We start from the raw sequence: 14,376 nt of genomic DNA on the forward strand, positions 1-14,376 counted from the left end.
TAAACATATGGGAACCCTATAGGAAATCCCAGGCCTATACATTAAATTGGAAGGTTGCAAAATATTCCAGAAGATGACAATGTCAGATCACTTCCAAATAGTTTTCATGAAGTTACTAGAAGTTGAATTGAACTCAAAGAAGAGTTTACATGATTAAGAAGCTAGACTTTAGGTAAAAATCATATTGCAGCTGTATTGAATAACTTACATTGGCAGCATTTTATTCTGAGCACAATTTAAAGTAATAATACTTGCTTTAGAGTTCTAAATAACTTGGGCTCAAATAGCGTAAGACATCTGCAAATAGGATCACCGAGATCTTGAAAAAGCATATAGTCCAGATTGCGGGAAATAATTATCTCACTCTATTCTGCCTTGGTCAGGCCTTGCTTGGAGTATTGCATACTTCAATTAAAAAAAAAAAAAACACCATTGATAAACCGGAAGAAGACCAGATAAATGCTACAAAGATGATAAAAGGACTGGAAACTGACCTACAAGGAATGATTCAGAGAACTAGATAATTTAAAAGATTAAGATGTGCAGAAGAGAATATGGAGAGCAGAGACAATAGCTTTATTCTCTTTAAATATCTGAAAGGCTGTCACACTGCAGAGTGTTTATGCTCCAAAGGATATATTGGGATAAAAAAATGTAGTGGCAGTCAACTGTTTTGTTTTGGTAAGGTATTTTAAAACTATTGTACTGTTTACATAAACATTGTATATACTGATGTTTGTATCTACATCAGATAGTATATTCTTTTGGTTTTTATAGGGGGTTTGATCATGCATCAGTGAGAAAACTGTTGAAGGCGCAGTGTAACTTTACAATTTTTCCTCCCTCCCTGGAGTCTTGACAGTGCTCAAAACCTTGGTGCTCTTTGGCATTGGTTTTATTAGCCAACTAGGTAATATCATTAATGTCTTCATCAGTCCTTTCATCATAAAGCACTGATAATGGTTGGGTAATGAAATATCTACAAACAACCAAGCTCAGAGTGCACCAAGAATTCTAAAACTTAACCCCAAGCTACAGATAATCTCTTCTATTGGATCTTAAGAGTTATTCTCACAAGTTTATTAATATTAACATTCACAATAATCAATCCAAAGATTTGATATAATAGTGTAATCCACCCTTTCCTATTGTAGTACATTCCAGTTAGGTTATTTATTAGTTTGTTAATGCATTCACAGCTGCCCTTCTTCTCAGAGTTTAGGGAGCTGTCCATGGTAGTTTCCATCATTTATCCACAGAAGAACAACCCTGCGGAGATAAACTTCTTCCCTTGAAAGAATGGGACTGGCCCAGAGTTACTCATTGAACGCCATGGTTGACTGGAGACATGAACTGGGTTTCTCAGGTTCAACTCAACACTTTAATCACTGCAGTACAAAGAGTGCTGCTGGTTGGAGTTTTGGTCATCACTATGTACTGGCTCTAATAGATAAACTATTAATGTACACATGCTCAATGCATCTGCATTCCAGTTGTAAATTGTCAAATAAACCCAAGATTGGAGACAAATAAAATGCCAAATCTTTAACAAAGATTTTATCATGTCAGCTGTGCTATCATACAATAGCAATAGCACTTAGACTGATATACCATTCATAGTGCTTTATAGCCCTCTTTAAGTGGTTTACAGAGTCAGCATATTGGCCCCAACAATCTGGATCCTCATTTTACACACCTTGGAAGGATGGAAGGCTGAGACAACCTTGAGACTGGTGAAATTTGAACTGCCAAATTCCGGGCGGCTGGCAGTTAGCAGAAATAGCCTGCAGTACTGCACTCTAACCACTGCACTCAACTGTATACAACTTATACAGTTGTATAAGTCATCCCATATTAGTGATTTCCTCTTATCAGTCTTTTACAGAAATCTGTCTCAAAAGCCGTCATGAAAAACAGTTTGATTATATCAGTTGGCTATATTGGCTACATTCCCACAAGCTCTCATTGCTGTCTTGTCAGAGGCAGTAATCTGATGGGTTAAAGGTGTTCCTTCAGCTCTTGCTATACTTTCACAAGGTACTTGACCATTAGAAGGAGCTGAGGTGTGATGACTAAACATTGATTTTGCAAATGGCATTATCTAATTAATAGTTGGTGCGCATGTCTCCATTAAAATCAGTTCTGAATAAACAGATTTAAAATTAGGTGACACATTCCTGACTTGGAATAACAAGTTGGATGGATTATAACAACCTGAATAACTTTTCTTGAATCTCTGGTTTTCAGGATCTGGTTCATCCATATAATAATATGGGCACATTATATATAAATAATATGGATATATTATACACAAATAATAATAGTAATAAGTATTAGTCTGTATGCCAGTATCTGGGGTTTATAGGACATTCGGATAGGATAGGGATAAGGATAGGGATAAGAATAAGGATAAGGATAAGGATAAGGATAAGGATGATAAGGATGATAAGGATGATAAGGATAAGGATAAGGATAAGGATAAGGATAAGGATAAGATACACTGTGTGTGTGTCTGTCTGTGAAGTGGGAATGCCCAATGTTATATAATTTCATGATTTTTAAAATAGAAACTTCTTTTCCATTAGTGTTGTCCAGGCTCAACAATACAGTTTTTCTGTGCTTATCCGAAAACAAAATGACAAACAATAAAAAATATTTTTTAAAAAACAGTCTTGATTTGTTTTTTATTTTACAATGATTTTATTAAAAGAAGAAAGTAAGATTGCAGAGACATTGAGCCATAATCAATTTTATATTTTATTAGGAATGCATTGTCCATACAATCTTCTACATCAAAATGTTCAGAGGCAACTTTACACACACTCTCTCCCTCCCTCTCTCCCTTCCCTCTCTCACACACTTATGTGGGTGAGTGATAAAAGATATTAAGAGTTTTATGTATAAACAGAGAGACAGAAAGGAACAACTGATATTGTTCCAATTTCATTTAAAAAATATGAGACAATAAATTTAGGGAGCTGTATTTTATTGTAAAGAATTGGATTTAGAATAGTTTATATTCTCTTCTGGAGAGACAGTTTGGCACAGTGATTAAGGAAATAGGCTAGAATCCAGGAGACCGTGAGTTCTAGTCCTTTCTTGAGGACTGGCACTAAGCCAGTCAGGTGACATGGGCAAGTCACAATCTTCCAGATTTAGGAAGGAAACTGTGTCAAAATCCTTGCCAAGAAAACTGCAAGGACATTTCTATATGAGAATCAAACATGATTGAACAGAACAACAACAAAATCTCTTTTCATAATGAACTTGAATACACACACACACTTAAGAAATTAGTCAGTTGTTTTCTTTGCTTCAACATACTGCTGTTCATACCGAATACTGACTAGGAATTCTGGGAGATGTAGTTCTGATAACATTTGAATGCAATCAATCTGTATACATGATTGTAGTTTAACAATCTGATTTTTGTGGATGCCAATTGCTATCAGAACTGCCTAGGTATTCAGCCAGCTTTCTGCTCCCTGTGACTTCTCTTTTAAATAGTTTTAATGAAAAAAAAATATGTAGGAAGGTAGAATAATGTACAGCAAAATGCCACTTTCAAATATCATTTTATTTCCTAAAATGTAATTAAACTGCTCATTAGGCATTCTTAGAGAATAAAAATGATGGATGGCTGCAGTGTGACAATTATTTTGTTGTGAATTATGCTGGCATTCCACAAAAAAGAATATAAGCTGAGCTGGAGTAAATGGGGACATTCTATAAACTAGAAGAAATGGGGAGGACATAACATACAGCTGCCTTCTGATTAATAGGTGTTTTAAAATAGCTCTGTTTACATATACATTTAAAATGACATAGTGCTGTTACTTAAATCCCCAACATTATTCACACTATCCATAGATATATAAATTTAATTCAAGTTTAATTCTTTTTTTTTATTTTATTGCAAAATTTTCAACTATAATTTTTGAAAAAATAAGCAACAGTAATAATGTGATCTTTACTACTACCCATAATTATCTTAGTTTATAGAAAGTTGTAATTATTTGTATAGTATAATATATTAAACATACTAATATTACATTTTTGTAATATATAATAATTATCCTATCCTATTGCCCTGTTTTATTTTCATGGACATATTTTTTGTTTGTGTAACCTACAGAGCTAATCCTAGAAACATAATCAGACACAAGCACTCAGATATCTTATTCATCAGACAAGATTTAAAAGTTTTCTCATACTAAAATATATATTTCAAAACCTTTACTGCTGTGGAAAACCTAAAGCATTTTTTCCAAGTATATATTTTTAGACTATGATATGATGACACACAAAATGGCTGCTGCAGGTGTATATATATATATATATATATATATACGTATGTATGTATGTATGTATGTATGTATGTATGTAACAAATTGAATGGCATGGTCACCTGGGGCAATTTTATGTCTTGGAATAAAATGCATATATCAAAGAATAAGGAATATGATCTCGACAGAATCAAGTTCCATTGCTTGGATTATGAGGACTGAAAAAAAAACTCAAAGTCCAAAACAGACAAAAGTAATTGGAAATGGAAATTGGAAAGTTGGAAGAAGTACAATGTAATCCTAGCTGATGCCCTCTCCCGAATTCCCCAGTACAAATGTGAATGGGAGGAGGTAGTAGATGCCATCATCCCCCCTACCCAAACAGCAGCCCAGGTGACCACCAGACGACAATGCCTTGACCAGCAAGACCAACCCGCAAGCGATCTAACCACAAACATCAAAACCGAACTGCTAGCAGACCGCTGGTTCCGTGACAACCAACATATCTTGACTAAAAGGGAGGACCTAGTGTGGAAAGGGACGAAACTCTACGTCCCAGAGTCCCTACGCACCTCCAGAGGAGCCATGATGTCAAAATTTTGTTCTAGTCAATGTCAATAAAGCTAGTTTTAACTTTCCCATAGAGTTGATTTCTTGCTCTAGTCTACCTCCTGGAGCTGACAATTTGGTTTTTAAGAAACATCATACATACCGGTAGATATGACTGCATGTTACCTTGTAGTTTTCAAATCCAAAGCTCTAAACATGTATTGTTATTAAGTCCTTAAATATGTTGACAAACTTTGCAAATGCATATTAATGTTATCCTTTTACTCATAAGTAAAAGATATTTTCTTAATAACAACAACAACAACAAGAATGTGTAACTAATCATAATTCCAACTTCTGGAATTATTAAATGGACACAAGCTGAACTGGACAGTTTGAACAAGAAAACTAATTACTATCATTATGCACAGTGTTATTTATATCATACCTTTATTATTTTTACAAATAGCTCAAAGCAGGACACATATCTGGCATACCTTTCTCCACCTATTTTCCCCACGACAACAACCCTGTGAGGTGAGTTGGGCTGAGAGAGAGTGCCTGGTCCTACATTACCCAGCTGGCTTTAATGGCTGAGGCGGGACTTGAATTCACAGTCTCCTCCTTTTTAGTCTGGTACCTTAACCACTAGACCATGTAGCTATCTTGCAGAAATGGAGGCAGACATTTACTTCAGGTCTAACAAGCTATTGAAGAAAAAAAATATGTAAAAAACAGCAAAGTTTTTATGAAAGTTAAAAATTGCAACTAATTTAAGTGTATAGGAAACAAAAAGCGAATATGAAACAGGAACAGAATGCTGGCAAGGAAAAGCATTATATGATCGATTTCTGCAAAAGATTAAGGGGAAAGTGGATAAAAATAAACCTGGCAATGTCTTGCAACTGAAACATTAAAAAAAGAAACAGAAGGCTTGATTTTGGCTGCTCAAGAGCCAGTTATTCAAACTAATAAAAGTCAAGGCCAAACCTGAAAAATCATCCAATGATTCAAAGTGCAAATTGTGCAAAGAAGCAGAAGAAACAGTTTATAATATACTCATGCAATAAAATCACACAAACATTGTAAGCAACATCCTAATATAGTCACCAAAATGATTCGATATAACATTTGTAAAATGTTCATGCCAGTAATGAAAAATTGATGGAAACATAGACTTGAAAAAAGTAGCAAAAAATGAGTAGGTTAAAACATTGTCACATTTCTAAATACAGACTGATAGTCCTTGCTCATAAACCAAGAACTATGACTATGGCTGAAAAGAAGAAAATGTGATCATTGATGTGGCAAAATACCAGGGAATGTAGAATAGAAGACAAAGAATTGGAGAAGATCAGAAAGTATCAAGATCTGAAAACCAAAACTGAAAGATTATGGCATAAGTCAGCTGTGGTCATCCCAGTGATTATTCACACGCTGGGTGACATATCAAAGAATCTGGGATGGCGCTTAGAAAATCTGTGCATTGGCAACATTTCCATCTGTCAACTGAAAAATTATGTTGATACATGACATCATCCTAGGTTCTGGAGAAGAACCTGATGAGTATGAAGGCCAACACCAGCTAAAGAACAGGCATCTACAACTTCACATTGCTGTAAACAGATAATAGTGATGTGTGACCAATCATCATAATAATCTATTGATTAGCCTTTAGGCCATATCAGAATATAAAATGCAGGACAATATAATACCATAGTAATACATGCCAATTGAAGTGATGGTTGATAGAGCTATCTGAGTTTTCTGCTCTAGTGGGCTGTTTAAGGTGGTGGGTGATGGGATGCTAGAATGTTGGAGGACAGCTTGTCTAAGATACTTTCTCAAGCTTTACATCAGGCTTATCTGTGTTGCTTCAAATTCATATCAGACATGATTTCTGAAAATTATTTCTTAAAACCTATCAAACTAAGATCACAGATCTTAACATGAAGATTTTGTATTTTTCCCCAATAGGTCTACAAGATCAAGATTTTGCTGATTTCTTATCTATGTGAAGCAAAACACTTACCATTATGTTTAGCACTAAAAGGTCAGTTAATTGTTATCTCTATGTTTTTTATTTCCTAAATCCACTGGACAATATAGAATAATGAAACAAAATATAAATATGATGTGAAAAGATAAATGTGAACCATGTGTACTTATTCAGTAAACTACTTTGTCTTGATTACTAAAATAAGGCTATGCATGAAGATGTTGCAATAATGTTTGCATTCCTTTGGGGGGGGGTTATGAATGAACATATGCTTGTTTACAATTTATAATTTATGTCTCTCTTTCAAATACCCTGCTTTCCAGTCATCTGCTAAGGGATATGATTAGCATTTGAATATCATAATATTCTACTTGTTGAGTTTCAGAATAAATCGAGTGGTTTGGATATTCTCTCCTTAATAGTGAATTCATGTTCTACATATGACTTGCTCCTAGGTTATGTATCTTCACTCCAACATTCCATAGTATTTGCTAGGAAATAATGTGTAGAGCCTAAGGTGTATCCTGATTATCAAACAACTACCTCTCTTCTCATTTCATGTTAGAAATGAGCAATAAGCCTAAGCAAATCCTTCAGATTTCCCTTGCCTCTTCTCCTCCTTACACATCTCTCTTTGCCTCTCTATTTGTCACGCTAACCTTCATGTCCCACTTGCTATGGAATGAAGATTTATTTATTCAACTTATATGACCACCACACTTGCAAAACAACTCTGGACAACTTCTTATAAACATCAAAAATAATAGTAAAAACAAAGCATATTAGAAAAAAACATTTTGGCAGTTGAGGACACCAATCAATGTATTGCAATGACCCTTAGAGACAGATTCACTCAAGACTCTGGCCTGATGCCCAAAAGGACAGCCAGGTTGTCAGTGTGAAAAATCTATAAGGCAAGGATCATTCAGTTTTCAAGGGGAAAGTTGTTCCACACGACTGTTGTTGTGATGTTGCACTTATTGGGTCCTATCAGATGGTGTTGCTTGATAGAAAGAATTTGGAGCCTGCCAATGCCATTAGATATGGTGGGGCTAGTGTTATTTGTACAAGTAACTTTATCAGTTCCATTAAAAGCCTTAGAATTAATAGCAAGGACATTAAATTGCACCTGGGAACCCTACTGGAAGCCAATGCAGTTTGCAGAGCAATAATGAAAAATGAACATATTAAGGCATACCTACAACTACCTGTATGACTGATTTTTGAGACAGTTGTTGCTTCATAATGCAGATATAGCCTGCATATACCAGGAAGCTCTGGCAATTGTAACTCATTGTCTGATCACCACATAACTCAGGGCTGTCCAAACCCACGGCCCGGATGCGTCGCGTGCTGGCTACGCCCATTCCCGGTTTAATGAAGGGGGGAAAAGTCACGATACATCATATGATGACACCCTGCTGACACGAGTTTGACACCCCTGACATAACTGGACTACTAAAATATATTGTACATGGAAAACTGCTTTTGAAGATGACTTTGAAGCTGCAGTATAATTGATTCAGAATGCAACTCTCAGAGTGCTAACAAGATAAATCTATTGTACAGTTATACCTATTTGCCTTGCTGGTTATCAGGAGGCTTCCAAGTACAGAATGCTGGTTATAATTGCTATAATTCCATATGGTGTGATGCTGAAAATTTCCTAACTTAAATTCTGCCTGTCCTTTGATGGCCCCTTAGCAAAGTCCTATTCTAGATCTCATTCCCAAGAACTGAAGGTAGGCTTTCTCTGTAATGGACTGTATATTTTGAAGCACATTGCTATTGAAGATCTACTTGTCCCTGCCCCTCTTAATATTTTGTAAGGTTCTTTAGAACCTACCTTGTTATTTAAACCTATCCAGTTTATTGCAGACAACCATTTGAAATTGTTGTATGATCCTGATTAGGTAAGGTTCCCAATGTTTTTAAAAATATTATATATACCACCTAGATATTTTAGATTGGGGTAGGTAGCTAAATATTAAACGTGTATATTCAGGCTTTTGCACACTGCCTCTAACTGGCTATTTAATATATACCAAAGCTAACAGCATCTGGCTGCAAAAGTGGATATTGATGACTCAAAATAATAAATGGCAGCCCCTTGTGTTCTGTAGCCTATCTGAAAAAACAAACCAGTTAATACCTAAATGAGAAACCATCGGGGAATCTCAGGGCTGTGGACTAGACTGCAAAATACAAAAAAAAAAAAAAAAAAAGGCAATGTGGAAATCATTTCCTTATTGTTGCAAGGAAAACCACATGGATATCTCCATGAAGTCATCAGGAGCCAAATTCAACTCAAAGGATATTTATTTAATGTAATAAACTATAGGTTACCACCAAAGTCATATTCATAGCATACATTCAACTCTATTGTATGGCTGCGCAGAATGAGATACTTTAACACTGTATTTTTTGTTCATCTTTAAAATACAATACTTTCCATCTTTGGGGATATAATCAGGGCACAGCAGTAGAAGATGAGGAAGTGAGATCTGTGCAGTGGGTGAATTTCTTTCTTCCTCCCTTTTATACATACATTACAAATATACAATAATGGGAAAATTTAGGAGAGAAAATCATTAGTTTCAAGGACAACAACAGGCTCAGGGTACTGTCCATGATGTTTACTCCAGACTGCAAATTTCCATTGCACTCTAAGCAGTTCATTTTAGAAAAGAAAAATGTGCCTCATTTTTTTAAAAAAATCAGTATCAGCAAAGGGATGGAAATTGTAGAAGGCTAACAGAAAGAGCTTTATTGATTCAGTTCATGGAAGAACATGCACACATTCTGTTTAGTTGGAGGACCCAGATTTAATTGGGAGTTATTTTTGTTAACAAACACAGAGATAAAACTTTAGCAAGAGTTCTTGAATCTTTCTGCTGAGGTGGAGTGTTACTTTAAACAGAAAAAAATTGAATTATTCAGGAAAGACAATTAAAATATGGTTTTGCTCTCAGAGGAAATCTATAAGACAGAGCTTGCGATGTAAACAAGGTCTATATAACAAATTACCACTCTGTGATTTCAAGCATAAATAGTCTCTTGCCAGACAAAGACAAAACCATTAGAAAATTAGCTACTTGAGCCTCTGGTTTCTTCCTTGCTCTGAATGATCAGACCAGGTTGGAATCAGTAGAAGGAATTAATGGGAATATACTTTTAGTCTTATTTTTAGTTCGAATCCCTAGTGCCATGTAACGGGTTGAGGTCCCATTACTTGTCCCAGCTTCTGGTAACCCAGCAGTTCAAAAGTACATAAAAAATGCAAGTAGAAAAATAGGGATCACCTTTGGTGGGAAGGTAATAGTGTTCCGTGCGCCTTTGGCATTTAGTCATGCTGGCCACATAACCACAGAGACGTCTTCGGACAGCGCTGGCTTTTCAGCTTTGAAACAGAGATGAGCACTGCCCCCTAGAGTCGGGAACGACTAGCACATATGTGTGAGGGGAACCTTTACTTTTACTTCTTTTACTTTTAGTCTTATTCAAAAATGATGCTATTTTATTATTGTACTTTTATGTTGTGCTTAGGTAAATTAGGTAACTAGTAATTATGATCAAACATTTAATTTTAGCAAGCAGTTTTTAGCTTTTAGCTTAAATATTTTTGATTACTTATTGATCAGACTGGACTGCATGATAGGAAAAATAAAGAAGAGATAATATGTACTTCTTGGACCATAGGCTTCATCCAGCTTTTCCGAACAGTTGAAAATGGACAAACACATAGCAAGTAAGAAGTAATTTGAGCCTATACACTTGCCAAACAGATAGGATCCCCTGGAGTGGGATTTTTAAGTAAAGACTGAAAGTCATCCATTTTTAGAAATTTTCTGTACACTGAAGGAGAACTCGGATAGCAACAGAACCCCTCCTCTGAGACTCCTGCCGTCTGTTCAGCAGCTTCACTGCAGGATGAGAATGATATGGATCTAAAAAAGGAGATTGTAACAGATTTTATAACCAGACAGCCTTTATTGACATCATAGGTGTTCAAGTTGGTGACCACAATTAAAAAAAACCCAAGATGGACTCTCTAAAAGAAAGTTTCATAAAGTCTATTGAAAGCCAACAAAACAAAAAACAACGAGAGACTGCCAGGGCATGTATCCTTAGTGTAAAATCCACTAATTGTGCTCAACAAACACCAGTGGAGAAGAAAAAAGCAGGTCTTATGTCCAAACTTGACAAGAAGAAAAATGGTCAGGGAGAGCCTAATGTATAGCATGGAAAAAGGAGAGGGGACGAAATAGAAGTTGTTATTTGCATTTGAGTCAGACCGTCCTACAAACAGAGCCTTGGTAATACAGTGGTCTAAAGCACCCTGTTATTAAGACCAGCTGCCTGCAATTACTGCAGGTTCGAATCTCGCCAGGCTCAAGGTTGACTCAGCCTTCCATCCTTTCTAAGGTAGGTAAATTGAGGACCCAGTTGTGGGGGCAATAAGCTGACTTTGTATAAATATACAAAAGGATGAAGGCTATTGCTTAGCGCATTGTAATACGCCCTGAGTCTCCGGAGAAGGGCGGCATATAAATCAAATTAAAAAAAAAAATATCTAACAGAAGAACGAATAGAGGATGCTTGGACTTTAAAAAAGGCAATTACCCTGCCCTTGAACTGGCTTCACATGCTTCTTTACTAGTATCTGTTAAATCTACTGAAAGTGAAATGGTTACCATCCAGAAGAGTAACAACTTACAGTTTCAAATATGTTGTTTGAAGGAAACTCATCTTGAGCGACTTCTTAATATTTCCAATATTTATGTTGGTACAGAGAAAATTACTCTGCTTTTAGTTTAGTTTGCTCACGAGAATACTGTTTCTTTACAGTATAATAAATTAAACAGAGATAAACTCAAGGACGCTCCACCAGTAATGCCCTTGAGAAGGTACGATTTGCAATATCTATAAAAAGAGAGTGCATTGATGAGTCTCTAGAAGCAAGGCTAATTGACTCTTTTGGTGCCTTGCCAGACTCTGAGCAAGTGGACATCCTAAAGTGACTGGATGAGTTGCGAACTCTGGTAACAATGTGCTGAATGGCCAAATCACTAATCAGTTTGGTTTTCCTAGCTGCCTAGGACTGTTGCAATGAATCTGAGAAGCAAAGTACCAGGACTGCTGTTATGACCTTGGAGAACCCAGATACAGAGATAATTAATGAAAAGTCCTTTGGGGCTGACCGTAATTCTCCCAGACTGCACTTGAAAAAGTGGTGCAATAGCTATTTTTTCAGTGCATAAAGATGGAGAAATTTTTTTGGCCTCAATCAGATCAAGGCTCCACATTTGCCTTCAGGTTTTCAACTTGTATGCCCTAGCAAACATCAGTGAATTAGTAGAAGGACAAGATGAAGATCCTAAAGACCCAGCTACTACAGGAAGGAATACTCTCTTTTTTTTTTTGCCATTTAGCAAAGACTTATGAGCAAAAGGCCATCTGTGGATCTTCTGATCCTCTCAAAATTGCCCACTAGTCTATTATTACCTCCATTAAAGTTGACTTTAACGATTCTCCACCTTGACACTCAATCTATTATTATCTCCTTTAAAGCCGATTCTAATGATAAAAAAAGACTATCCTTTCATGCTGTTGGTATCCAGGAAGTGTTATCTTTGCCTATGCCTTCCACTGGAAATTGTGGCAGGCTCTTCTGCCATTCTACTCATGGAATATCAGTAGATGGAACACAGGTCTAAAGACTTTGGTTTTATGAATTACTTTGGTCAAGATGGTATTCATTTATTTCAGGAAACCTAGTCATCTTACTTTTTGATCATTACAAGTCCTTTTCACTGCTAGCATTGTCCAGAAACAAGATGAGGCACAATGATATGAAGTTTCTATGTTTCCAGATTACAATTAAGCAATGCTTTAAAATCATTGCTAGATCAGTGTTTCTCAACCTTCAGGTGTGTGGACTGTTAATTCCCAGAATTCTGCAAGCTGAAGTCCACACTTCTTAAAATGTTGCTGGGAGGTGAAATTCACACATCTTAAAGTTGCCAAGGTTGATGAGATACAGTGTGCTAGACCCATTGGAGTTTTATGCAATGTTGTTAAATAATGTCATGCTATTATTGGTTAATGTATACATCCCACCTTTGTGAAATCAACCCCAAATTAACATCTTGTGGGCCAAATTAGGTGCTTACTCAAGCAATTTCATACTTATTTACCCTTTTGCTAATGTTTCTAACATCAAGAATGGGATTAAATGATAATGTACTATTTGCTAAATTCCATCAATATCCTCCAGATACAGGTGCACTCTTCTCTGTATACCTGGCATTAAGAGAATGTGATAGGACTGTTTTTATTATAAATATTGAGCAAGCTAAATTTATATCCACCGGAGGGATCTATTAGTAATGATTTTCTTGATGAGTTTTCTTGTGAGACCCTCCTTGATTAATTATAGGATTGATCAAGGAAGTATCCCATTTAAAAAAAAAAATTAGAGAGCTAGTCATATAGTTAGCATTTTCCTAGCATCAGAGCAGCAAGAGAATTTGATAAATTCTTTTTAGAAACAGACTTTACTATCAGTGTGACCCCATCCAGGCTAAATGAATACATCAGTGAAAAGTGACACTGGATAACTTCTGAGAAAGATTCACAGATTTTTCCTTAAATAGTTGAGCTGGACTTGGAAATTTGTATTTTACAGAATTATATTAATTGTACTTAGCTAGTCCAGCCACCATTATGTGCTTTGTTACCGGACCCAAAAAAGAAAAAAAATTGAAAGAAAGGCTTATCCATTCAACCCTGGTTTGATTCTGACTACCTTGAGCAAGAATGAATTGGTTAAGCTATTTAAACTATATAATTAAGATCCAGCTTCACATTCCATCCAGGAGTGTGCTATAAAAAACCCAGTGCAAATACCTACTACAAATATAATTTTGTAGGACCTGCTGGCCACAATTAATAACATTACAAACTAGGAATCTACTCTTATTGGGTGCCTGATGGCTTTTCATTCAATTTCTAGGTGCCTTTCTCCTATTTCATAAAAGCAAAGTATGCTAGAGTCATTTGGGGCCAATACATTCTACAGTTTGATTAAATCTAAAGTTCCATATTAGCCCCCATCACAAGTTCTGAAAAACAACAACAGATTGCTAAACAATTTAAGCACAATAAAGACCCAGGAAGCAGTTTCTGCGGAAGTCCTATATAATAATTTGGAATGATGGACTACTATATTAGTTTCCATTATTTATTTACACTGATTATACTGTACAAATACTAAATGCTTGGAGTTTAGGTATTATACTTCCAGTACTTCTGTTGTTCCAAACACTTGTTTTAAGCCAAGCCAATTGCATCTTTTTGATTTATAGTTACTGGGGCAAACAGCTGTGAGTCACTTGTCATCTTTGCTTTTCATAAAGCTTCAGCAAATCTTAACGGATGTCTTGCAGGATATGGCAGTGCTCTTCTCCACTGCTGGCTGCCTGTAAAAAAAAAAACAAGAAAAATTTTGAGAAACAACAAGACAATAAATTCTGAGATATG

The 14,376-nt window shown here is 35.9% G+C and overlaps 1 protein-coding gene and 1 long non-coding RNA gene across 4 annotated transcripts in view; one reads left to right on the plus strand and one right to left on the minus strand.

The window, feature by feature from the left end:
- The window catches only part of OXR1 (oxidation resistance 1), a 225,029-nt gene that overhangs the window by 28,531 nt on the left and 182,122 nt on the right, over nucleotides 1–14,376 (plus strand). For all 3 annotated transcript variants that reach the window (XM_034422177.3, XM_034422179.3, XM_087890848.1), the window contains exon 2: nucleotides 6,813–6,888. In XM_034422177.3, the coding sequence (XP_034278068.2) occupies nucleotides 6,872–6,888 (17 nt within the window). In that variant the 5' untranslated portion in view covers nucleotides 6,813–6,871. The remainder of the gene's footprint in view (nucleotides 1–6,812; nucleotides 6,889–14,376) is intronic.
- The window catches only part of LOC117668345 (uncharacterized), a 128,612-nt gene continuing 128,299 nt past the window's right edge, over nucleotides 14,064–14,376 (minus strand). The window contains exon 4 of the long non-coding RNA XR_015733429.1: nucleotides 14,064–14,315. This is a non-coding gene — a long non-coding RNA (uncharacterized LOC117668345). The remainder of the gene's footprint in view (nucleotides 14,316–14,376) is intronic.

This window comes from Pantherophis guttatus, chromosome 3 (genome assembly GCF_059756535.1).
Source record: "Pantherophis guttatus breed Tessera chromosome 3, ASM5975653v1, whole genome shotgun sequence".
Taxonomy (NCBI): domain Eukaryota; kingdom Metazoa; phylum Chordata; class Lepidosauria; order Squamata; family Colubridae; genus Pantherophis; species Pantherophis guttatus.